Source organism: Knufia obscura (assembly GCF_036327395.1).
Source record: "Knufia obscura strain CCFEE 5817 isolate CBS 148926 chromosome Unknown scaffold_15, whole genome shotgun sequence".
Lineage (NCBI taxonomy): Eukaryota > Fungi > Ascomycota > Eurotiomycetes > Chaetothyriales > Trichomeriaceae > Knufia > Knufia obscura.
The window spans coordinates 593,095-618,418 of record NW_027042701.1 but is presented as its reverse complement, the minus strand read 5'-3'; the positions used below and the strand labels follow the sequence as shown (position 1 = coordinate 618,418).

At 51.7% G+C, this 25,324-nt stretch overlaps 8 protein-coding genes across 8 annotated transcripts; 4 read left to right on the top strand and 4 right to left on the bottom strand.

Annotated features, from left to right (window-relative positions):
• Positions 1-398: 398 nt before the first annotated feature.
• Positions 399-3,663, bottom strand: KIN2 (Serine/threonine-protein kinase; the record flags this gene model as incomplete). Its single annotated transcript, XM_064878463.1, has 2 exons — positions 399-2,392; positions 2,448-3,663. 2 exons carry the CDS (start codon positions 3,661-3,663, stop codon positions 399-401), a joined length of 3,210 nt encoding a protein of 1,069 aa, XP_064726031.1.
• Positions 3,664-4,589: 926 nt separating this feature from the next.
• Positions 4,590-6,554, top strand: PMZ80_010069 (uncharacterized protein; the record flags this gene model as incomplete). The annotated part of the gene is made up of 2 exons (XM_064878462.1): positions 4,590-4,795; positions 4,850-6,554. 2 exons carry the CDS (start codon positions 4,590-4,592, stop codon positions 6,552-6,554), a joined length of 1,911 nt encoding a protein of 636 aa, XP_064726030.1.
• A 1,205-nt stretch (positions 6,555-7,759) lies between these two features.
• Positions 7,760-8,866, top strand: PMZ80_010068 (uncharacterized protein; the record flags this gene model as incomplete). The annotated part of the gene is made up of 4 exons (XM_064878461.1): positions 7,760-7,932; positions 7,986-8,189; positions 8,250-8,478; positions 8,528-8,866. 4 exons carry the CDS (start codon positions 7,760-7,762, stop codon positions 8,864-8,866), a joined length of 945 nt encoding a protein of 314 aa, XP_064726029.1.
• Positions 8,867-10,375: 1,509 nt separating this feature from the next.
• Positions 10,376-12,507, top strand: PMZ80_010067 (uncharacterized protein; the record flags this gene model as incomplete). The annotated part of the gene is made up of 5 exons (XM_064878460.1): positions 10,376-10,631; positions 10,680-10,908; positions 10,986-11,196; positions 11,253-11,389; positions 11,547-12,507. 5 exons carry the CDS (start codon positions 10,376-10,378, stop codon positions 12,505-12,507), a joined length of 1,794 nt encoding a protein of 597 aa, XP_064726028.1.
• Positions 12,508-15,350: 2,843 nt separating this feature from the next.
• On the bottom strand, positions 15,351-16,065 carry PMZ80_010066 (uncharacterized protein; the record flags this gene model as incomplete). The annotated part of the gene is made up of 2 exons (XM_064878459.1): positions 15,351-15,689; positions 15,757-16,065. 2 exons carry the CDS (start codon positions 16,063-16,065, stop codon positions 15,351-15,353), a joined length of 648 nt encoding a protein of 215 aa, XP_064726027.1.
• Positions 16,066-16,919: 854 nt separating this feature from the next.
• Positions 16,920-17,920, bottom strand: PMZ80_010065 (uncharacterized protein; the record flags this gene model as incomplete). Its single annotated transcript, XM_064878458.1, has 2 exons — positions 16,920-17,849; positions 17,918-17,920. 2 exons carry the CDS (start codon positions 17,918-17,920, stop codon positions 16,920-16,922), a joined length of 933 nt encoding a protein of 310 aa, XP_064726026.1.
• Positions 17,921-18,877: 957 nt separating this feature from the next.
• PMZ80_010064 (uncharacterized protein) lies at positions 18,878-20,029 on the bottom strand (the record flags this gene model as incomplete). Its single annotated transcript, XM_064878457.1, has 1 exon — positions 18,878-20,029. One exon carries the CDS (start codon positions 20,027-20,029, stop codon positions 18,878-18,880), a length of 1,152 nt encoding a protein of 383 aa, XP_064726025.1.
• A 1,848-nt stretch (positions 20,030-21,877) lies between these two features.
• On the top strand, positions 21,878-25,135 carry SEC26 (coatomer subunit beta; the record flags this gene model as incomplete). The annotated part of the gene is made up of 3 exons (XM_064878456.1): positions 21,878-24,620; positions 24,711-24,843; positions 24,898-25,135. The coding sequence occupies 3 exons, from the start codon at positions 21,878-21,880 to the stop codon at positions 25,133-25,135; spliced, it is 3,114 nt and encodes a 1,037-aa protein (XP_064726024.1).
• Positions 25,136-25,324: the final 189 nt, after the last annotated feature.

Genomic DNA, 25,324 nt, shown 5'->3' with positions numbered 1-25,324 from the left:
GCGAGTTGAGGAGATGAAGGTCGGGTGCGCTTCCTGCCCGATCGTCCAGTAACGAATCAGAAGATGGAGACGCCAGCTGCTCCCCCGTCGGCTCCCGCTCAATCTGGTGGATCCGTTTACTGCTTAAGGATGCAGGTGCTACGAAGTCTCACCTTTCAAGTTGCTCGTTCAAGCCAAGTAAACGCTGAAACACTTATTCCGTCGTTCTCATCGTGAATCGCTACATATTTCGGAATGGAACGCTCAGAATGCTGCGATACCAACGCTGTCACTAATCCAATACACAGTTAGCCTTCCAGCCTGCCCTGCTCCCAACGCTCATTATAAGACTATCTATATGCTCATGCTCTCTTTCTTCCTAGACCAAGTGACACATCAGCTGTCATGACAGGCATACATCACAATCGCAGTGAGTTAAGAATCGTGGATGTCATCGACCGGTACTGGTTCATCCCTCCTTGGACCTTCTTGAACTGTATACCGTGCAGGTTGAACAGCGGGATCTTGACAATCGCGATCTCAAACCTCAACACCAGTCGCTCACCGGTATCTTCTTGCACTCGAGTCGTCGTCGCCGCCATATCACGTGCATTTTCGCCTCGCGTGGAATTGTGCACGTATTCGTCTGATCCCTCAGAGTTCGTGATGAAGCTTTGGTCTGGCTGTCGGCGTTGAGATCGCTGTCGGTGCATCTTTTCTTCTCGAATATCGTCTCGATCGCCTCGGCGGAAGGCACCGAACGATATACGGCGTTGGTGACCAGACGAGATTTTGCCGCTCTTCTCGTCTTCCATCATGGCTCCTTCTCGGACATCATCAAGGTTGATGCTCGGTGCATGGCGACAGCTGAAACCTCCACGGACTTCGGTGTATTCCACTCCGAGCTGCTTAAGCACGCGTATGAGATCGTGCCGTATAAATTGAGCGGGCTTGCTGCTTGTGGTCGACGAGGAGAACAGTCCTTTCAGCCCCGCTGGTTTCGAGATATCTGCGCTCGGTGTGTCTGGCACCGCATTCGCTTCGGTAGCATCTTCTTGTAGTTCGGCGTCTGTTTCCTCGGGCACATTATCGTGCCTATAGCTTCTGGCCTCCTCCCGACGTTGTCGCCGTGCTTGAACGCTCTCGTGCCGTGCATGGCCAAGTGATTTGGCCCGTGACGCTGTCGGAGTACGAGGCATGGCGGGCGGTGCTCCTGTAATAGGCTTCTCTCCCACTTCAACTGTGTTTGCTTTTTGTGCATTGATACTTGAATGCTCTGAACCACTCGTAGCAGGTGGCTCAGGTGCTAAGCGTGGTGAGGCTGCTGCGTCTGATGTGCCTCGACTCATGAACTTCCTGGGACGATAATCACCCGAGTTGACACTTGTCGACCGGCTGAGCAGACTTCTGCCTTTTGACGCTCCTGTGCCGAGCAGACCCTCGTGTTGTCCTTGACTCCCCCCGGTGTGTATCGTAGGTGGAGACTGCTCACGCCGTCGAGAGCGGCGGACCGAGAATGACTTGCGAGGAGTAGTGGTCGCAGATTCTTGCGGTGGTTGTATGTTGAAGGACGGTGGAGGTGGTCGATCAGCATCGCGGTCTTTGGTGCGGCGCGTGCTAAAGCGCCTCAACAGACCCATCGCTGTACCTTCTTTGCGGGGCTGACCTTCTGAGGGCGGTGGTTCGAGACGTGGCGATGCAACAGGCTGTGGTTGTACCGGCTTCTCGTTTATGGTGACATGCTTCATCCCAGTAGTAACGTCGTCTTCGCCTTGGGTTCGCGATCTAGCACGCGCTCTACCACCTGTTGCTGACTCTCCTGGCAGCTCTGGAGAGAAAGTGTTGGTATGGGCCGCTTCAGGAGACGGCAGTCCAGGCGCCTTAAGCGCTGGAGCGTCAGAAGGTGTGCCCAGTGATAGTGCTCCAGGATTTGCCTCTACTCGTTCTCGCTCTATCTTCTCCTTTGCGAGCAGATATACGGAAATGAGTGGCGAGTATGCATTGAGTGGATCATAGCCTCGGATGGCCTCTGTGGAGGGTGCTGTCAGCCCTTCTCGACTTGTCGAGTTGCGTCTCTTGTAGAACTCAAACATGCCTCGCTTACGGTCTCCGCCGTCTCCACCATATCTTGAATCGTCTCTTACCGAACGTCGAGCGGCGCTCTGGTAGTCTTCAGACTCAACAATCCTGGTAATTTGTTCTTCGATGTAGTTTGCTGGGCCAAAGTCGAAACCTTGCATCTTGTTGATGACTGCAGGATCGAGTGGGAGCTGAAGTGGTTCTCGATGATGCACGAAATTCTCGGGAGGTCCATTAAAGCCCTTGGTCATCCATGGATGGCACATGATTTCCTGCAATGTTGCTCGTTCCTTGACATCAACGACAAGCATTCTCGAGATGATGCTACGACATTCTGCGACACGTTAGCTACAAGATCTGGCAGAGAACAGGAAGACTTTGAAACTTACCAGCCGAGAGCCACTGTGGGTAGTCAACATGGCCACGCTTTATCTTGGCATGCAGCTGTGGCATGCTCTGGTCGTCGAAAGGCACTTTACCACAAACCAAGACGTACAGAACAATACCAAAACTCCACACATCAACTTCTGGACCAGTATATTGCCTGGCATTGAGCAGCTCTGGAGCAGCAAAATAAAGACTGCCGCAGAAAGTTTTCAGCAGTGATCGCGGAGAGTACAGGTTGCTCAGACCAAAATCAATAATCTTGATGTCGCCGCTCTTGCTGATCAGAATGTTCTCGATCTTCAGGTCGCGATGCACAATGCTGTTGCGATGGCAGTAGTCGAGGGCACTGGCGATCTGACGACCAAATTTCCTGGCTTGTTTCTCTTTCAGGCGGCCATGGGCAATAATGTAGTCAAGCATCTGGCCCCCATCGACGTACTCGAAGAGCATGTACCAGTGGTAGTTTGTTCTTTGCACGTCCCTCATGCCGCAGATATATGGGTGATCCAGCAGTGTAGCCATAGCTGCCTCTCTGGCTGTTCTGATCTCTTTCGATCTGTCCGATCTCTCGTCCTTTGGGTTACCGTTCTCGTCAGTGCTCTGTCTGGGGATGATCTTGATAGCGACTGTCTCTCCTGTTTCGGCATTTCTAGCAACTTTGACCTTGCCCATGCTTCCTTGACCAATAGTCTTGCCTAGTTGCCATGTTCCGGTCTGGGTGGTGATGGAGGTTCTTCGACGACCCATCTGAGCGTAATTGGGATGTGCCATGGGCGCTGGGACTGGAGCAGCAGGCGGCTGTGGAGGGGCAGATGCGCCATTGGTAGCACTCCTTGGAGCTACGGTGAAGTCTTGACTGTTCCGCCTCGAATTTGGTCTAGATGATGTCCTTGTGTGTCTGGAAGTCTCCTCTTCATAGGCTGATCGACCATCGCGCGAACTCCTTCTCTGCGAACTAGACCTAGCAAGGTTGACCCTCTCGTAATCTTGTCGGGCGACATTGTTTAGGTTGGACTGTCCTGATTGCACAGATGCGGCATCCTGCTCGTGTGATCTTGAGCTCGATCGATTGTGAGTCGAGCCAGTCGGTCTGTGTCTAGTTGATTGTGTCCGGGAAGGCTGCTGAGGAGGGGTGTGAGCATATGCTGAGGGAGGATTTCGAGTGGCCGATGAATGACTTCTATTCAGCGCTGGAGATGCTGATGCGGCAGTAGACATATTGTCGCTTACTACTGCAACCTCTTTGTATGCGTGCTGAGCTCAATGCAGGTCGTGCAATATGGCCGTAACAATCGTATTTGATAATCACTAGTGGAGCTCGTCGGGCAGCCTGAGAGTCGGGATCAGGAGGAATGCGGTCATTCGGTGTGCGCTGATAAAGGTACGAGTAGTCTAGGCAGCAGACAGCAGCTCCTGATCTGACTTGCCTCTCCTCGGTCCTGCGAGTCTGCGACCGGACGCGATACAGAACAAAGATAGGATCACCGAAACGCTACTGCGACACGTACATTCTGTTCAGGCAATACTAGCAGAGAAGATGAATTTCCAACTTGACCGTGATTAAAGTTTAGGCGACCTGGCGAGCCTGGTGGCTGGTAGTGGGCTACACAGACTCCGATTGCGATGCCAGTGAGCTGTTGGCCGACTGACGCCAGCGCTCTGATGATTATTGGCTGCTTATTTACAGGTGACACAATGCCACTCGCCGACTTCCAAGCCTGACTCAACAGCATTTTCAAGGCTTCCAGAGGACTCATACCAATCCGATGACCTACGCAGAGACACATACACACGGTGGCCACCCAAGGTTCATGGCAGATAGTAAGATAATAGATGTTGGAAGCTTGAAACTTGGATAAACAAATTTCGAGCCGAAAAAGGATCCTGGTAAGCTTCAATTGCTCTCCAGTGGGGACCCGTTAGGCTAGCCAATCTAGGGGCTCTTGCTCCCGCAGCTAAGCCTTTGACCGTCTTGCCGAAATTCTGAAGTTTGGTCACCAACCTCATCAAGTTGTTCACGGCTTTTGATGTGCATGTGCTCATTGCTGCCTTACTGTGCCGTAACTGTCGCACGTGAATAGTGCGGCGAGCGCATTGAACAGGGTACATATCTTCATACTGTAAGATATTGCTTGCCTCTAGCCATGGCGCAGAAGCGGTCTCGTCGTGAATACGAAGCCGACTTGCGCAAGCAAGAAGCCCCCTTCGTTTTCTACGGGACCCCTCTGCCGCCGCTTGACGACAATGCTCGTGACGATGGGTCATATGTGCCGGTCTGGAAACAAGAAGTCACAGATGACCGTGGTCGAAAACGCCTACATGGCGCATTCACAGGTGGTTTCAGTGCCGGGTGAGCAGGCGGTGATACTACACAATGAACAACATGACTAAAAGGTGAGTGCAGATACTTCAACAGTGTAGGCTCAAAAGAAGGCTGGACTCCTTCAACCTTCGTATCCTCACGGGCGAACCGCGCCAAGGATGTGCAGAATGCGCGACAGCAAAAGGCTGAGGATTTCATGGACGAGGAGGACCTGAAGGAGCAAGAAGAGACCCGACAGATCTCGGCAACAGATGGCTTTGCTGGCTTCGGCACAGCAGATGATCCCAGTGCCCGGGATGTCCTGGACGACCTGTTCAAGCCTACAGAAGATACCATGGGCGAGAAGCTGTTAAACAAAATGGGCTGGAAGAAAGGTCAAGGCATCGGTCCACGAACCCGCCGCAGAGTCGATCCTAAGGATGAGAAATCCGAGACTCGCGAATTCCCTCCAGAAGATTCCCCAATGCTCGGCTTCTCCCAGAAGAACGACATGCGAGGCTTAGGCTTCGGCAGTGAAGATGGCAGTCTATCAGCACGAACAAATGCCGCCCAGCCAGAGTCCATCACTAGAGGCTCCGAAGAAGACGACAGCAGGCCAGGACTGAGCTTCATGGCACGTCCCAAGAACAAAGCGAAGCAGCCGATCAGAACTGGCATTGGTGTCGGCTCTCTCAACGACACGGGCTCCGACGAGGAAGATCCTTACGAGATTGGTCCTAAGATGTCCTACAGCCGCATCATGGGTGGTGACAAGAAGAAAGAGAAGAAGAGCAAAGCAAGCAGCACAAACGCGAATCCCTTGTTGAGGACAAAGCCAGTCTTCATCTCGAAATCGAGACAGCTACCTTCAGTCCTTACCTCCTTGCGCAAATGCCACGATGGCAAGTTACCTCTCACTGGCTTTGTGCTTGCGGACGAACTCGACAGCTTCGGCGCAATGAGCCTGGAAGATGGCAAATACAAGCCTCCAGAAGTGCCAGAGGGCTGGCAGCCTGCCCAGCTCGTTCGAGAAGGCACCCGTGCTGCGCAAACTTCATTGCCTACGATAACCGGAACTAACGCCCAACTGACAGCAGACTCCCGTCGCGCAGCTCTAGGAGAGCAATCTCTTCCAGGCAAATCCGTCTTTGACTATCTATCCACCACAGCTCGTGATCGTCTAGCTACAGTAACAGGAAACCAAAATCTGCCACCAGCACTGGATGAGCGCCCAGCTCCTCACTCCATAACAACATCCTCGGATGTTTCACAGCTGCCAGGTCTGGCAATACCCTTCGTCGATCCGGCAACGGCCCTGACAGCTCTGACTCGTCTACGCAAAGACAAGACTCCACCATACGCTGACGACCTTGCCAAACAAGGACGGTACAAAGATTTCCTACGATATAGCTCTGATCCACAACCAGTCGCACAACGCGTGTCACCACTCCGTGCGCCGCAGCATAGATATAGCGACCAAGACCATCTAACTGAGCTTGCCGAGTTCACGGCCACAGCTGACCTGTTCAAACCCGCCACCGGCTTCCTGGCGAGTAGGTTCACATCCGCAGCTGCGACGTCAAAACCAACCGTAGGCACGCAAGAAGAGGGTGCAGTGGGTCAAGGAGATCTAGAGACTGAAGACCTGCTTACAAGACCACCAGCAAAGCCGAAAGATCCCGCTGAAGAAGCAGCTCGGATGGGAATGTTTGGTGTTGCTACACGATCTGTAGTTAGTTGGCAGCTAACAAGGCTTGTGTGCAAGAGATTTGGCGTTGAGATGCCGGTCAGTTGGAACGAAGACTAAATCTAGTCTTGAGGAATTCGTGAAGAACATCCTGCGTTGGTCATTGAGGTGCATATGAAACGTCTGCTAGGACGGTGTTTGTCGACCTTTGGACACAACCCGCCATTGTCACTGTCCAGAAGTGATGCGTGCCGAAAACACAGAACATAGGTCCAGCTGGCAAGCAGCAAGTTATGCGACCAAGCCAGGACTGGACCTGCTGTACCTGTGTTCCAACCTTATTACATGGTGCTCATGTTGTAAGGACGAGACTCTATACAGCAAACCACGGCTTCGTGTTCCTGGAGCGGAGGAAGCCATTATTGAGGAGCAGTCGAAGTACAAGTGCATTCGACGAGTGGTATACATCACGGCAAGTAATCCGTCTGCTCAACCAAAGGTCTCGGTGAGGCGACTGAGCCGTGTGGGATATTGGCTGAATCGTTTCCGGCTGTAGCAAAGAAACAACGAGCTACGATACCACTCCAGCAGCACGACTAACTCGGTTATCTCCACGCAGATACTTTCTTGATAATGGAGACTCGACATTATTTCCAAGTTACAACACCATCGCCACTTTACATAATCGGCATCTTGCCGAGGTCGTTTGCCTAGAAATGGCCAGTTGGTTCTCATCGCACTAGTAGCGGGATCATCGCGTTCGATGGTCTCGTGAGCGCTGCATGCCCCGCTAGTTGGAAATGCGAGCGACTAAGGCCTAGCGCTCTCATATTCTCGCGATGCAGATCTAAGGTGTCGAGCTGGAAGACGAGACCCTTGGCAGAAATTAGTCCTTCAGTTCCTCGCATTTTCAAGTAGTGGGGCATGCAGCATCGCCATCGGGACGCCATGTGGTTGGACATCGGCTGTTTCGAAGTCCGCCGGTTCTAGATTTGGTCACGCAAAGTGCAACCAATATGGTAGTATCGGATATAGAAATGGTGGTAGTGTCGGATATAGGAAAACAAGCACAGTGCGTAGACGAGAGTCTGGGGAAATCTGCGGGATACTTCGTCTTGGCACTGGGGTGATACGGCACGTGTACGGCCCCGAGCGACCTGGTTTGCACTCCGGAGTCTGGGTTCACATGTTTGTGTACTGTTCCTCATCGCAGGTATAGAAGGAGCAAGTGTCCAGACTATATCCAAGAACAACACGACAAGCCCAGTGCCATTGACACCAGAACAGTACTCATCTTCGCACAAGAATCACCTCACATCTCCAACATGTCGGCCACAGTGACCGAGACAGTGCCCGCAGCGGCTACAACGACAATGACTGGAGCCCCAGCTGAACGACGGGACCTGGCTACACAGATTCTGCATGCCGATGAAGAAGCATACGCAAAGCAGCTCGCGCCGAAAGGTGGTAAAGAGGACATGTGGCAGGGAGGCGATGTGTATGTACCGATCTTGCAAGTGCTGCACGTAACTTGCTAACTCAGACTTCCAGCTACTACCCCAATCCACCCAAGGTGGCTGTCGACATCACGGTCGGAGATCTCACTGGCCGCGAACAAGAATTTACTATCAAGAAGAACGGTTTCTGCCTTGCGAAGCAGGACACGAAGTTCATGAAGACCAATGAGGATATTAAAAACACCGACAAGATCAAGAACGAATACTATCCTGAGATGGCAGCGTGGCTGAAGGAACTGTAAGTGCTGGTCCCGGCTGCTGCTGAGGCTGCCATGAAACCCGACTAACATCACACCAGTACCGGCGCTCCAATCGTCAAAGTCATACACCATGGTTCTCGTGTCAGCACCAGCTCTTATGGCGCAAACAGCATCAAGAAAGAGGACATCGCAACGGTCACAAAACCTGGTCCAGCAGTGTTCGGCGCCCATCTCGACCAGTCATCCTGGCAAGGATGCAACGTCATCCACAAGCACATGCCCGACGAGTGCGAGTCTTACCTTCACGGCCGCTGCATGATTGTGAACGTAAGTCTTACTCTTCTCACCATCCGTATGACAGCTAATCTTCTCCTAGGCATGGCGTCCAATCAAGACTGTTTACAAGCACCCCTTCGGCTGCGCTGATGCGAGCACAGTCCCACACCAGGACTTGGTTGTGCGTGCAAACAGATGGGTCAATGAGATCAGAGAGTCGATGGGCATTAAACCCAACCCAACAGTGCACAAGTGGTACTACAAACACGCGATGCAACCAGACGAGGTATTGGTCTTCAAGCAATGGGATAACCAAGGCAATGTCAGAGCATGCCCACATTCGGCATTTATTGACCCGGAGTATGAGGACTCGTATCCTAGGGAGAGTATTGAAGTCAGGGCTATTCTTGTGTGGCCTGAAGGGACTTCTGAGCTATAGCGGTTAGGGGAGATACTGTCGCAAGCACGTTCTAGTTACGAATGCATAGATTTGAAGATGTCTTGCTTTTCTGCCTTACATGAATTATGGTACATACTTCGTGGCTGAACGTCTCAAAAGGAGGATTCTCAGATGGTCTACTCTTATCTAGGACTAGTGCTAATTAATGCCTTACCCCACTTCTGCAAGTCTGGTTCGCTCTCGACACTACATAAATGCGCGAGCGTGGACACGTTGCTTTGATGATCACAATATCTCCTCTCTCATAGCTACCTACTACTCCTACGCGCAACGGCATTCTTGACAGGAATACGGCTGGAGCCTTCGTGCAAGTTCAGTGCCATGAGACACATTTCGCGGATTTCAGCGGCATATGTGGACACCCACCATCACGACCGAATTCATTTTCCGTTCAAATCTGTATATCCGCGTCGGATATAGGTGTACATCCGACATATGCCATTCGTGTCTACATTTTCTTAGCTCTGGCGTCTACTAACACGTCCTCAGCGATACTACCTTGTGCCGTTTGGAGTTCTTGTGCTTAGACCGCGGCTGCCCATGGATTTGCATCAAGCTTATTGGGCACACAAGTAATTGCCACTGAGTCCAGGTCAGATCATACAGGACTTTTCCCCCACGGGGTATCAGTTCCGCTAAGGGGCGGGTATTGTGGCTAGCAAGGCTAGATACAACCTGCCTAGTTGGAGGCCAAGATATTAGCAAAGAGGGGGACGCTCGCTACTCTGGCTTGGCGATGCAGTGTCAACAAGGTTTCCTCCCTTTACCTTCTCAAGCGTCTTGCACTCCTTCGGAAGAACAGTATGGCAACCAACCAGATATCGCTGATTTCCACCTACTGGGACGGGCTGATGCGACTTCTCTCATGCATGCTCAACCGCCTCGGTACCTCATCGCTGTGATGATGTCTAATTGGTCGAGGTTGCGCATCGAAAGTAGAATGCATAAAGATGCGTCTAGCTGATTACAGCTTCTGCTGTGGCACCTTTACAGACATCGTCTGTGCACGAGGCACTCTAAGGTCTTCGACCTCGGGCGCAAGCCGCACTCTCACATTGATAGGCCAGAACGCAGGTCATTGACCGCCAGCCAAGCCTCGAAGCTTCTAAACTCTCCTACTAGTGACTGACTACACAAATCTGAGGCACCAAACCTGGTTTCCAACACATAAAGCCTAATATGCAAAGCGTACCGATTGGTCGGGCCCAGCTAGTTATGGTACTCCCGAGATGGCTTGGCTTGCTCTACTGCAGCACGTTCCGGATTTCTGCACATCTCCATACGGTAGCCGCGAAGCCGCATTACCCCAGTCATCAACAGACGACGTGGGGAAGTGGGTCTATATCGCTAATCTGCAGGAGTAAATAGAAGCCAGAAGTCTGTGTTGGCTCGTTGTTCTAACCATCTTCCTGACAACTCCCATAAGTTCGTACGGATACTATACACTCGCTGCCCTAACCTGGGATCGGTGTGAAACGATCGTGCAATATGGCTCACGGTACAGAGAAGCGAAACTCTGGAGACTCCAGCAGCGAGGCCAGCCACGTCGACAAGACCGACATCGACGTCAAAGAAGCTCAAACCAGCCATGTCGAAGCCCTGGAAGTCGTCGACGTCCACAAGGAGATCCGCATGACAAAGGCAAAATGGCTGGCCTGCATTGCCCTATGCGTCTCATACACCACCGCGTTTCAGCAGAACGCGTGTACAGCAGCGATTGTCAAGCATATTGATGCGGAACTTGGTAAGGAGAACCAATCCACTTCCTCAACGTCTAGCTGATGTATGACAGGACCGACCACGTTCTACAACTGGATTCTGAGCTCCTATTCGATCTCAGTGTCTGTCATGTATCCGATATCCGGAGGACTGTCAGATATCTTTGGTCGAAAATGGTTCTTCATCGGAGGCACTGTGATTTCCTTGATCGGCACAATCATTGCACTCGCCGCTCAGAATGTCCAAATGGTCATCGCAGGCATGGTATTCAAAGGTGTCGGAGCCGGCAGCCAACAGCTAGCGTAAGTCTCGACCCTCATCTCTCTTGTGCTCACTCCAGTATATGCCCGTCACAAGTCATCCTACTGACTATCCCCAGCCTTGCCGCCATCGCCGAAATCGTCCCCAACAGACAACGTGGTGTCGCCCAAGCAGTCCTAGACGTCGTCACCTTCCCCTGGGCCATCTTCGGCGGTCTCATTGGAAACGCAATGGTCAGCCACGGTGGCCTAACCTTCCGCATCAACTTCCTTGTCGGAGTCTGCCTAAACCTCACCACAATAGTCACAATCTGGTTCTGGTACCACCCCGTAAGTTCATGTCTACATCGCCCTACCCAAAGCCGTGTACACACTAACCTGCCTAGGAACCACGCCCTCTCCCAGGCAACATCACCAAAACCGCACGCTTCTTCCAGCTCGACTGGATCGGTGTGACACTGATGGCAATCGGTATAGTCCTAACCCTAATGGGTTTCGCCTTCGGCGGCACCCAGTTCGAGTGGTAAGTCTTTCCGAATAATCCCACCCCTTACAGATCTCGTGTCCGAGCCACCGTCATTGCACGATGCGTCCCGACTCGACTCTCATGCCTACGTCGGCGTCCCGCAACCCACCCCAAGACTACAACCCATCATCACAAACCCACTAACACAACCCAGGGGCTCCGCCGGCAACGTCGCCCCCCTAACAATCGGCATCGTCTCCCTAATAGCCCTCGTCATCTGGGAATGGAAGTTCGCAAAACACCCCTTCTTCGCCCACGAGCTCTTCATCGGCAAAACCCGCACATTCACCCTAATGATGGTCGTAACCTTCATAGGCGGCATGTCCCTGTACACCGCCATGGCCTTCTGGACCCAACAATGCCAGGGCATGTTCTTCCGCGATCCCATCAAAATCGGCGTGAGTGCCATACCCGGCGGCACAGGCGGTGCAATCGGCGGGTTCCTAGGTGGTATCCTAGTCGGCAAACACAAGTTCCTCCGTGTGCCGCATATGCTGTTTTATGCTAATGCGATCAAATTGGTCTCTGATGCGGTGTTCAGCACATTCACGCCAAATGACTACGAGCTTGCGCTGGCGATGGGGTTCCTAGCTATGTTCGGCATGGGCATGTCCCTCACAGTCCTAATCGTGGGCGTCCAACTCTCCTGCGAAGACAAGAACCTGGGCCTAGCAACACTAGTCCTGGGCTCTATCCGTGGCATCGGCGGCTCAGTCGCGATAACGATCTACTCATCCATCCTACAAAACACTATCGCCGCCGACGCAGGACCACGTATCGCGAAAGCAGTTCTCCCCCTCGGTGTTCCCACCACCACCCTGCCCAAATTCATCGCGCTGCTCCTAGGCGCAAGGGAGGATCTAGCGGGCCAACTACCAGGCGTCAGTCCCGATGCGCTCGCGGTGGGCAGCGAAACGATCAAGTGGAGTTGGGCGCAGGGCTTCAGCCATATCTATTATGCGGCTATGGCGTTTAGTGGGCTGGCGGTGTTGTGTGCGTTTATCATCAAGGATACGACGCATAATATGACGGATAATTTGGCGGTGCAGCTGACGAATGAGAAGGTGCATGCGGATCCGAAGGAGAATGCGCAGGCGGATCCGAAGGTTGTTTGAGGTGCAGTGGGCATCTAGCCATGGGTCGGAGTGGCTATACGTTGAACTCTGGCTTTGGTGTATCCACCTCAGGCTGTTGTGGACCGATTGTGGTTGCAAGATCACCAAAAGATTGTGTATGCACGATTTTGATTGGATTGAATTTATGTCTCATGATTCATGAACAAGGTCGTTCCTGTCCAGCTATTCGACTGCTCACGTGCTTCTCCTCACTTTTCATCGTCCTCACGCTAGCCTTGGCATGAGCTACCGCCTGGTGCCAGGTGGCATGTGGAGTGCTCCTGAATCCATCCAACACACGCACAATCCCTACAAGTGTATGTCAAAACACCGCCATCACACATGAACATACTGCTGCTTCCGACACGGCATGAAACAACGCATCTCATAACCCTGTTACCGCACGACAGCGATACCGTTTCCCTTGCAGTACTCTTGCTTGCACCAAATCTACCAGGCACCACCAGTATCGCCACCACCTGTCCCAGCATCGTTGCCCCACGACGCGGTCCCAGTGTTCCCTCCATCAGCGTCTCCTTGATACGTGCCTGCGATGTTCGGATCGCTCGCTCGAACATCAGCAGCCTATTAATTGCTATCAGTAACCAATCTCCCAAGCATTGCAACCCACAAACTCACCTCCTGCCCCGGCATCTTCTTGTCACCCCATAAATACTCCATCATTGCCATCACAATGAATTTCTGGAAATCAGACAGGGTGATCTCGAGCCTCATCCCTCTCACCCATGCCGCCTTCGACTGATGGTAGATAGCATCGACATCCAAAGGCGAGAAGTCAAGCTTAGCTGGGTAACTCTTTCGGCTTTCAGCCTTGGCTTGGAGGAGATAGTGGAGGCAGTTGTAGAAGGCGGTACCGGATTAGTGGGTGGTTTGGTATGTCTTGGAGGTTGCGTCGTCGAGCTTGTGTGCGTCGATTATACCTTTGATTTCGAGGGCAAGCACTATTTAGGGTGTCAGTTTCCATCCGAGAGGACGATGAGTGGGTAATGCTGGAAATATGGAGATTTTCGCCGTGAAGACAAGGTAGGAGCAAATATGAACTTACTTCGTTTGGTCTTTTCGTACCAAGGTTCAGCGACTGCGTCTGTAGCTTGAAGGTTGGCAGATATCGATGGAGTGGTGATACCCGTCTGTGCAGACATATTTCAGATGTGAAGTGTCAGGCAGATTGGATGTGATATCCAAGAGTAAGGAGTGTGAAGAGTCCTTAGAAGCAGAGATATAGGACCTGTAGAGACAGCGATTGTTTAGCAAGGAATCAAAGCAAGCAGCAAACATAGAGCAACGATTGCCTAGCAGGCTGAAGCCTTTGTTCCAGACAGAGTGAAGGTTATGCTGGAGGGCTGCTGATACCTGTTTGTGATTGTGCATTCAGTAGCCGTCGCGATTGCGATGGTTCGTCTGTCGACAGGTAGAACTGTGTTCCCAGCTTCTCCCACGCATTGACTATTGAAAGGTTATTTCAAAGTGTGGTCCTGCTACGAGCATCTCTTTCATGACTGATACCGCCGTGCTTTCATCTTCGGGTAGTAACATGATTTGGGGTCGACTTCCTGCCAAAGACATTAGCTTCTTGCTCTCATTGTACAAGGATCTTGCCACATAATCCTAGGCAGGAGTCGTTCAGAGCGTCATAGGAGGCAAAGGCTGTTGAGTATACAAAGCAGAGTGTCGGACGTCAATGCAGATAGTGCTGGTCGTCGTAGCCACCCAGGCTGAATCATGTTGTCGAAATAGAGAACATCTTCATGTCCGGGTGGCCCAGAGACAGTCTTTCCATAACAGATCGTACGACTCGAAACACCTTACGAATCTTTCAGCTTCGGCCTGATCAATCGTGGACAGTGCTTCTTCGTCCTGGAGCAAAGAGTTTGGGCTGTTAGCTGAAGCGACAGTAGATTGTTAGACAAACTTATACGAAGAAAAAATGTCACCGGAACGACTGTGTAAGCAGAAGTCAGAAACACGTTGCGTTGGAAAAGAACCTGCAGGTCTACCACAACGGTCGTCATAGTGAGAGATCAAACGCAAGTGCAAAAGACGGCCGTAGGAAGGGACGCCTCTCAGCACGCAAGGGAACCTTCCATGCCAGAGTCAGATGTCATCGGTAGCGGAAGGAACCACGACGAGCCTCACCATCAGTGGAAGGTGCGCTATACCAGGTAAAAGAGTGATGTTGAGAAGTGGTCATAATGGAGCTCAAGGACATTGTGTGAAATGTTCGCTGCGCTCAAGTGGGACGTTGAGGTTTGGTGCATGAGCTGGAATGGAAGCTGCTTGTCTATGGTAGGAACAGGTCGTGATGGGTTGACGAGCAAATAACATGCTTTGTTCTTAGTCTGCATCATTGGTGGGTCAACCTGGAGGGTGAGGAAATTGTGTGGCGTGCAGAGATGGCAGGCGAGAATTGATATGTGGAACTGTTACCGGTGAGTGACTGTGCTGCTGTATCGCGAGCTGCAACCGAATGTTCTGTCGATGAAAGCGGGCAGTCTTACGCGCGAAAAAGTGAGGATCGTAAAAGTGGTGTGCAAAATTCATATTCATGGCTTTTACGGCATTTTGTCTTGTAGTCTCTGGCCTGTCGAGCCACGCCCCAAGGACATCGTCAAGAGCGTGAATGTCGAATTAGTCTTGTTGGGTGTTCCTGCTGCCTCGAATCCGCATCCCCTTCGTTGCGATCGTTCTTGCCTGGTGTGTCTCGACATGAGATCTGAACTTGCTTGCATCGTGACTGCCCGCAAGCCAAATGTTAGACGCAACAGTTGAGCGCTGTGACGCTGTTTCCCCGTGGCATATGTGGCGGCACGCATCCACACCAGTCATGCTTTGTTGCGAGTGGACTGCGACCGCATGCCACGAACCCAGGGTGGTCGAATAACGAGTCCTTTTGCGCTCCCGTCCAGGATGGCAGATGGCGAGGTGTTTAGAAGGCCGTTCTTCAGTGCAATGATGACTTGTAGCAAGTGTCTCTTCATATGTTGTACCAGGGCGCAACAAGTGTTCATTCCTTCCAGGTCAAGATTCTCCTCTTCACCGCGGTACTCGACTTTCTTGATGATCTCGCATCTACATAGAGTGACTTTAGTGGAGAGCTCATCGTCTAGACCATCGCCTGCGTAGCTGCCACTTGATGTCAACTTTCTGTGGTAGATTGTGACCTAGGGCAGTGTTAGTTGGCATGATCGGCACTGACCCATATGACGGGTCATTCGAGGTTGAGCTCACTGTGGTGACGTTTCCTGCTCGCTCGAGACCCACTCTTTGTACGAGGCTGTCTCCAAGTACACCACTCCGCCAATCTGAGTTGTATTTGTAGGAATCGTCGACAACAAAGTCTTTGAAAGCCTTTGGGCCTTCATCATAGAGAATCAGGGTAGCAAGAATATCGCGGAGAGAAAGAGCTTCATCATTGAGGTCGTAATTCTCAAGATCAGCTTTCCCAAGGTCTTCGACGTCCAGGATGTTTGGCAGCTTTCCGATTACAGCAGCAACGACGGCCTCACTTTCAGTGTGAACCGGTATGGTGCCTACCATTGCAACTGCGGCGCTTGCTTGCGGGTAATAGCTATTTTCGATCTCTGGTTGTGTGTTAGTGGTGAAAGTGCCTTAGGAAGGCTATGTGAGGCAATCGAGGTAGCTTGTGTTTCCTGGTGAGGAAAGCAATAGTCTGCTGTGAAGAGGCTAGGCATAATGAAAGTTCAGTGCTGGTATTCGAAGTGAAAAGATTCTTGAACATTGGAAAGGCATCGCTTTTTCTCGCCCAAGTGAAACACTGCTTCCACGCGCTAAACAGTCAATAGGAACATTACCTACTCCATCAAAACCTTAGACACAGCCCTCGCCTCACGCACCTCACAGCATAGATGGAAAATGTTTGTACAACGGTGAAGGAGGGAAACCAACAGCTTCCGCGCCACCATTCCACGCCTAGGCCTCTGACAGACCTTCTTCACCAGGACCCTGCCACATGTCCGACCGGCAACAGATCGTCGTCAGCGTGCTGGGCATCGCGTGGCATAGCTCGCATCATACTCACTAGATGCCAGGTCAAATTTGGCGATCTCATACCAGCAACTCGCCGTGCATGCCTTCGTGCCGCAGGCTTAGTCCCTTGATGCCTGTCCCAGGCTTGCGCCAATTCGCTGCTCGCTCCCGAGAAGCCCTGTTGCCACCTCGCCAATTGGACTGTAGGCATCACGCGAGATCGATATATCACACACCTTGTGAGAGTCCAGACGCCCAGAATGGAGTGCTAAGACCTGCCATCGTAGGCATTATTCTTCGAGCTGGACATGTGTATGGTACTCCTTTGAGAATGACTTGCGCAAGCACCCTCGTACTTACGGTCATAAGGAATAATTGCTCTGCTGACTCTTCCAGGAGCCTCTTCAGGGCGCAAAATTGCTCACAAGAGCCTGCACAACATGACCCTGCTGCCAGCCCTGGTCCTCAAGCGACTGAGCTTCGTCGAGGATCTTACCGAAATAGACGATCCTCACCCGAGCCGAGGACGCGATCGTGGCCTCCGAACGTACCCTCCGAACCAGAAGGCTAACGGGCTGCTTTTGCCCAACAAGGACGATCGTATCAGGACCACCACGATCACTCAGCCTGCAGCGGACTTTCATAGCGTCTTTCTCGATTGCATCTTTGCCCTTATCGACCTTTTCTTCGCTCGCCGGCGGCGGCTGGGCTGGCAACGCTAGGCCGCCAGCCTCGATGTTCTTGCTCAGCGCGTCGTCCCCTATCATGGTCTCTCCGTCGTCATCTACCACATTCTGTGGATTAGAGACGATGGTCTCGGGCAGCTTGTATAGCGTTCCTCTTTCGTCGTATGCGCCCTGTTCGAGACGGCCGGTAGGCAGTGTGATATCCGCAGCATCGAGTATTCCCTGCGCATCAACTAGGTCACCCTGCCGTATGAGTTCGCAGACCTCTTTCAATGCGGCCCATATCTCAGGGCGCCCTGTTACCCGCGTCTCAAAGAAGTCTTCTCTTTCACGGCGGAGCTGAGATCGTGTCCATGTCCGGTCTGTACTCGTCCACGGTTTTGACGCTGTGAGAGGAACGTTGTAGTGCTCCGCTAACGACTCCTGCCGTTGCCGATGATGGCCAGTCGTGGAGGTTCGTGGGGTGGAGATGTTCGAGGCCGATGCTCCGCGTATATTATGCTGGTGGCGTGAGGTAGTGGTCGATAGGGGAGCGTTGATCGCTGTTTGTGAGGTTATGCCTGTGACATCCCTCGAGCGTGAGGTCTGTGTTGCTGGCGGCAGAGCATCGTGGGGATCCGAACGTGCTTCTCTAGAGGAGCCGCAACCCTAAATTGGTCAATCGCTGCTTCTTGCATCCGTGGGCACCCCGGGGTCGCCACACTGGACTGGCTTACCATATTGCCCTTTCGAAATGGTTGTGCTGTTGTCGTTCAAAGTGCGATTGCGGTGGACGCTGGTGGTCAGTCTGAAGCTGAATATGGCCACTCAACCTCAGAATTCTAGACTTCAATAATGCAGTTGGTCGACGTCATTCAGGGTCAGATTGTTGCAAAATATCTTCCCTGGCATCCGGTGGTGACGATGATGCTGCTATCGGATCGTATGAAAATGGTGAGCGAACGACAGAACTATGGCAAACAAACAATATACAATCAACAATGGTACACAATGGCAAACATGATGAAGCACAGGGTGCGAGAACTGGCGAAGAGCCTTGATTAGAATCAATAGTCGAGACAAAAACGATGGCGTCGAGCTTTCCAAATCTCGACTCAGAGCATGTTCGTATTGGGCCCAGATCTACAATCTCGGTGGGGAAGAAAGGGCACGAAGCCGTTCTAACAACACGATTTTACAGGGATGCTCTTGCCGCTTCCCGAGGCTAAGGATCGCGTCGGAGCTCAGACGATGATTAAGCTTCTTATACCCACAGATGTTCAGCTCTTCGGTTCTTGTAAGCAGTAGGTACAGAAGTTGTCGCGTGGGAGTTAGATGACTTCAGGGCGCTTCTCTGTGTCCTGCTGACGTGCAGCATGCTGGAGAGATAGCTGTTTCTGAGCTTGGAATTCCTCAAACCAACAGTGTGCCATTATTACTCTCGAAGCCGGAGAAATTTCAACCATTGTCCCTCTTCAGCTGTGCACAATGGGCCTAATATTGCTGTACCTGATGTCTTGTCGTAAATCGTCAAGCATGAGTTCTAAGCAGAGCGCTGTCCTAAGTCTTTACCTAAACTCCACCAGAGGCGCCGTAGGGAATATTCCAAGTCCTTTCTTCGTGACGTGCGTCAGCTCTAATTGCTGGTACCTTCTCGGATGGTCAGTTAAAAGAGCTGAGGAATTAAAGATCACCACTCACTTTTCGCTTTTAGAATGGAAGTAAACACCACTGATCTTCCCTTCCGCCATATTCATGCAGATGTAGTAAAATCCCTCGAAACTCGCACCTGCTATGTTGCTCTGCCTGTGATCTGGCACTAGAAAGTGCTCCTTCCATCTCATGAAAACGTGATCTTGTGTCCACCACGGTTCATGGTTCTGCGGATAATCGAAGCTCATATCTCTCTTCGCTTGCGAACTCATATGCCTCCATGATGGGAAACGCAGCCAATGCTGTAGATCAACTTTATCGTTCGCACCCCAGGACGGATCCATCGTCTTGAAGCTGTACCTTTGATTCGGACCTCCCACAATCTCGCCTGTGAAGAATGTTTGTAAGAGAGGATGTTCTGGAGTCAGACCGTGGATAGCAAGGTATCCTGACATGCTACTCTGCTCCATGTCAACAGTCAGAATGGTGACTTCCACATTGTAGGTCTGGCGATCTGATTGCTGGTTGCCAGTGTACTTCGCATATGGCTGGAATAGAGCCGATGGGCTTCTGCTCGAGGGTCTCTTGTCCGACATATCCCACGGTGAGATGTTGCTGGACCGGTCTAACGAGAGGTCAACGTCGGCTAGTCCTTTTAGCGTCGGACGTTCTCGTGAGTGTGAGGTCTCCTCCGGCTGCCGCGATGGTGTACTTTGTAGGATATGCTTAGATGGAACGCTTTCTAGCTCCATCTGATCTAGTCCAGGTATCTCAGGCGCATGCGGCATGGCCGACTGCGCATCTGATGCATCTGAAGCGGTCTCTGGTAGTCCATGAGATGTGTTCTCTGCCTCAACGGCATCGCTGCTCCTTGTTTGGCAGGACTGTTTGATAGCATCGTCCTCTATCTTGGTCTCGCTGTGTGCTCCCGTCACCGCTTCTTTCTCTTCGAGCGTCGTCGTTGTTGGTGAAGCTGCTGGAGTTAGATATATGCTATCCTCCTGGCTCATGGCCATTCCGGTGGCTGTGTTATCATCACTGCCAATGTTTCCGTCATAGCTCGTACGCATCGCCTGACTTGAACGCATGCGCTGATTCAGAGGAGATGATTCCGGAGGGGGTGTGAGTGGCTGTGTCGTGATAGCCGCTGACTGGCTTATATCTGCAGAAGCGAATACATCTTGAGATGGTGGCATGGAAAAAAGACAAGGCGCAGTGCTATCATGGGATTTGTCGCGATGCGATCGGCAGCACTGGCAGCTACAGAAACGGCGATAGGTATCGAGAATTACAGTATGACGGTTGTTGATGGTAGTTCGAACGAGAAGAATGTAGACGAAAAAGTCGTCGAGAAGGATGATTGGAGAATATTGTTGTGATGATGGTCACGAGAGGAAGATGAGCAACTTGGGTCCAGCCAGGCAAGCCGGCGAGATGAAGTGATGCATCTCGTGCCATACGCAACCTTCCTCCGAGACTCAACCGCCGAGAATGATGCAATCCACCCAGAACGCGGGGATCAGCCACTCACTTTCCGCCGCGCCAGCTCCCTATCCACTTCTCCGCAACGTTCACCCAGTTTGAACGTGCTCCTCGTGCAACGTCTGCTTTAGATACTGTCTTTGGAGGGTGCTACAACCACACCCACGCTTCGATACTAGAGCACCAGCCAGATGAGAAATGTGGATATAAAGCCTGAATGGTGGGGCAGTATTGACGGAATACTGCAGGGTAAGGACATGGAGTAACTCAGAACAATTGAGCCTGGTGTTGATTACCATGAGCGTGGAATGTCAGAGCAATCGCAAGTCATGACAGTGCAGGACAGCTCCCTTGACATGATCCGAAGTTCATCTGTTACACAGATGCTGCAATCGAAGTGGAAGGTCATCTTCACACTAGAGGTCCTTTCGAAGGCGTTACTTGGCCATGATTCTGTCACGGCGAATACTCGTCCCTACCATATCGTCCAAGCCACATTGGCGTCTCTTTGTAGACGTGGCTCAGATGGGCTTGATCTTGAAGTGCAGGGAGATCAGGGAGAAGACCAGTGCCTTGAGATCCTGAACGAGATAGTAGAAGACTCTCAGACCTTCTGGGTCGGCAGAATCAGTGACATCGACCAGGGAACCAATCTTTGCAGTCTCGAACTGGATGTGATCACTTCCGAGTCGGATTTCCAGCTCCTGCCTTCCATCTTTGTTCTTCTGGGGCCATTTGGAGTCGTCTTCCTTCATGATCTCGCTGTCCTTGATGATGCGCTTGATCTCTGAGATCATAAGAGCGCTGAGACTCATTTCCTTTCGAATGAGAGAGTCATTTCTGTAGTTGGAATTATTCGCATATCGTGCCGTTGCGCTTCGACCGTCACCGATTACGCGGAAATCAAATTCTGTAAGAGGTCAGCCCAGCTCACTGGCATGAAATCAAGACCTCATACCTAGAAATTCATGTCCGAATCTACCGGAATGCCCAGAACTACGTTTCGTTAGTAGTGCTTGCGGTGATCAATTATGGCAGTTCAACTCACTAGTAGCGCACGTAAAATGGTTCAGCAAGGTCGCCCATGGTTACAACAGAATATAGGATGGATGGCGCATCGGTGGGCTAGGGTTCGAGGTAGTTGTAATAGGGTAGAACACAATTATGAGCTGCAGAAGGTGCAGTCGCAAAAGTTCAGTCGTTCCTTCCCAAGATGCGGCGGCAGTGACGTGCCAAGACTCTTCGGGAGCGCATGTGAACGGGCGGCCAAAAGTGCTGGTGCCCACAGTTATGAACACCCTGGCGACGACTCGATCACCTACACCACCACACTCAACCACGCTCATTATTTGATTACTCGTCTATCTGTCCGGACGACCTGTAGGAGATCATTGAGACCGATTATGAATGCAATGACATTACGATAACCTGAACGACCAGTCCCACGATTTTCCCGCTCTCTTTCCTCCTTCCTCCTCCCTCCGCTAGCCTGGTACCTTTGCAAACCACCACCATTGCAACAACCACAGTAGTCCCACCGCGCAACACGAATTACCGCAATCATGGCGTCCTTCCAAGACCAGGCTTATAGCTTGGTCCAAATGGACAACACAGCAGACCAGCCATCTCAGCAGGACCTGAAGACACAGTTGGAGAAGGGTTCAGACGAGACCAAGAGAGAAACGATGAAGAGGATACTTACTATAATGCTCAATGGTGACCCGATGCCGAATCTCCTCATGCACATCATCCGGTTTGTGATGCCCTCGAAAGACAAGCAACTCAAGAAATTACTGTATTTCTACTACGAAATATGTCCCAAACTCGATGCGAATGGCAAGCTGAAGCAGGAGATGATCCTGGTCTGCAATGGCATCCGGAATGACCTCCAGCATCCAAACGAGTTCATCCGTGGCAACACACTACGCTTCCTCTCCAAGTTAAGAGAGCCCGAATTGATCGAACCACTCCTCTCTGCTGCACAGACATGCCTAGAACACAGGCACGCATATGTCAGGAAGAACGCCGTCTGGGGTTTGGCATCTGTCTACCAACATGCTCCTCACCTGATCCCGGATGCTCCAGAAATGCTGCAAACTTTCCTGGTCGGCGAGTCTGATAACACCTGCAAGAGAAATGCTTTCGGCGCATTGATGAGCATAAGCCATGAGAAGGCCCTTGAATACCTGACAGGTGTGCTGGATGGTGTGCCAAACTCAGACGAGTTGCTACAATTGGTCGAGCTGGAGTTCATCAGGAAAGATGCTGGAGACAACCAAACCAATAAATCAAGATACCTAAGGTTGATATTTGACCTGCTGGAAGCAAATGCAAGCACTGTCGTCTACGAGGCTGCCACATCTCTGACAGCTCTGACCAACAACCCAGTCGCGGTCAAGGCAGCTGCTGGCAAGCTTATCGAGTTGTGCATTAAGGAGGCGGACAACAACGTCAAACTCATCGTATTAGATCGTGTCGATCAATTGCGGAGACGCAACGAAGGCGTACTCGATGACCTAACCATGGAAATACTCAGGGTACTGTCCAGTCCTGATTTGGATGTAAGGCGGAAAGCTCTCGGCATTGCCCTTGAGATGGTCTCCAGCAAGAATGTGCAGGAAGTTATTATGTTGCTCAAGAAGGAATTGAGCAAGACTGTCGATGAGCAGTACGAAAAGAATACAGAATACAGGCAACTGCTGATCCAGTCGATACATCAGTGTGCCATCAAGTTCTCAGAAATTGCTTCAAGCGTGGTCGATGTGCTTATGGACTTCATTACAGACTTCAGCGGTAGCTCGGCAATTGAAGTCATCTCCTTCGTCAAGGAAGTCGTCGAGAAATTCCCAAAACTCAGATCATCCATTGTAGAAAGGCTAGTATCGACACTGGGCGAGGTCCGAGCCGGAAAGGTGTACAGAGGAGCACTTTGGGTCATTGGCGAATACTCGTTACAAGAAAATGACATCAAAGAAGCATGGAAGCGAATCAGAGCAAGTCTTGGAGAAATACCCATCCTCGCATCTGAGCAAAGACTACTCGACGAGGCGAATTCTGAGGATGCCGCCCCAGAAAAAGAACAAGTCAATGGTCACACACAAAAGTCAGCACCAAGCGGCTCGCGGAAAGTCCTAGCAGATGGCACATACGCGACAGAAAGCGCCCTGACAAGCGACTCAACGGCAAAAGCAAAACTCGAAGCCGTCAAAGCCGCCCAAAAGCCACCACTCCGTCAACTGATCCTAGATGGCGACTACTACCTAGCCACTGTCCTCTCCTCAACACTCACCAAACTCGTCATGCGCTGGTCTGAAATCTCAACAGCCCAAGAACGCACCAACGCCCTTCGCGCAGAAGCAATGCTAATCATGATCTCCATCATTCGTGTTGGGCAATCACATTTCGTCAAAGCACCCATAGACGAAGACTCAATCGACCGTATAATGTCATGTGTTCGCAGCCTCGCAGAGTTCTCCCAACGCAAAGAACTCGAAACATCCTTCCTCAGCGACACCCGCCACGCCTTCGCCGCAATGGTCGCCGTCGAAGAAACGAAACGCTCTCAACTCCGCGCGGCAGAAAAAGCAAAGTCCGCCGCCCAAGTAGACGACCTCTTCACCATCCGCCAGCTCACCAAAAAGTCCACAAACGACGAAACCGGCGGCGAAGGCGTAGACCTCGACCTCGAACTCGCCACCGCCGGCGACGCAGACACAACAGACCTCTCCTCCAAACTCTCCCGCGTAGTCCAACTAACCGGCTTCTCCGACCCCGTCTACGCAGAAGCCTACGTCCAAGTCCACCAATTCGATATCATCCTCGACGTTCTCCTCGTAAACCAAACAAACGAAACCCTCCAAAACCTCACCATCGAATTCGCAACCCTAGGCGACCTAAAGGTCGTCGAACGCCCCACAACACATAACCTCGGCGCGCAGGACTTCCTGAACGTCCAATCTACGATCAAAGTCTCCAGCACAGACACAGGTGTAATATTCGGCAACATCATCTACGATACCCCCAGCGGCACAGACACCCGCGTCGTAATCCTCAACGACGTCCACGCCGATATAATGGACTACATCCAGCCGGCCAGCTGCACAGAAACACAGTTCCGCACAATGTGGACCGAGTTCGAATGGGAGAATAAAGTGAACATCAACTCCAAGTCCACAGATAAAACACTCCGCGAGTTCCTGACGGGTCTAATGAAGAGCACGAATATGACGTGTCTTACGCCTGAAGCTGGTCTGAAAGGGGATTGTCAGTTCCTATCTGCTAATTTGTATGCGAGGAGTGTTTTTGGTATGTCCTTCCACCTTTCCCACTTACCCCTACCCTTTCTTCCTCTTCTCCCCGTCCTTCTCTTGATGAACAATACTAACAGCTCCCCAGGCGAAGACGCCCTCGCCAACCTCTCAATCGAAAAAACCACCGACGGCACAATCTCCGGCTTCGTCCGCATCCGCTCACGCAGCCAAGGCCTCGCACTCAGTCTGGGCAGTCTCAAGGGCCTAAAAGCAGGCACGTACTAGGGATGCATGTTCAGTGGCGGCTTTGCTTCGTACTAGGGATTTGTGAGTGGCTTCCACTGGATGTGGGCTGGAATTGGAGACGAGCATGAAAACGGGAATGACGGATGTGATCGGTGTACACTGAACCAACTCGTGGCTTGTGTCCGGAAACATGCGGCTGCGTCTTTGCGGGAGATGGAGGGGAGTAAAGAGTGGCAGGAGGCGAAGAGGGGGTATGAGAGGGAGTTTGAGGCCAACCGAGATTTATTCAATGGGGATAGTGAAGAGGGCTGTGCGCCGCAGTAGAGTAGATGCAGACGTTATCATGTTATGATGAAGAGCTATGTTCGCTGTTCCTTCCGGCAGACGAGAATGAGATAGGATCAAGACATGTCATGGCGCCAATAGAGGTAGTTGCATCAACGCTGGGCACGGAAAATGCATTTGAGTAATTATCGTTGGAAGTACTGGAGCATACCTCCCTATCAGCTATAA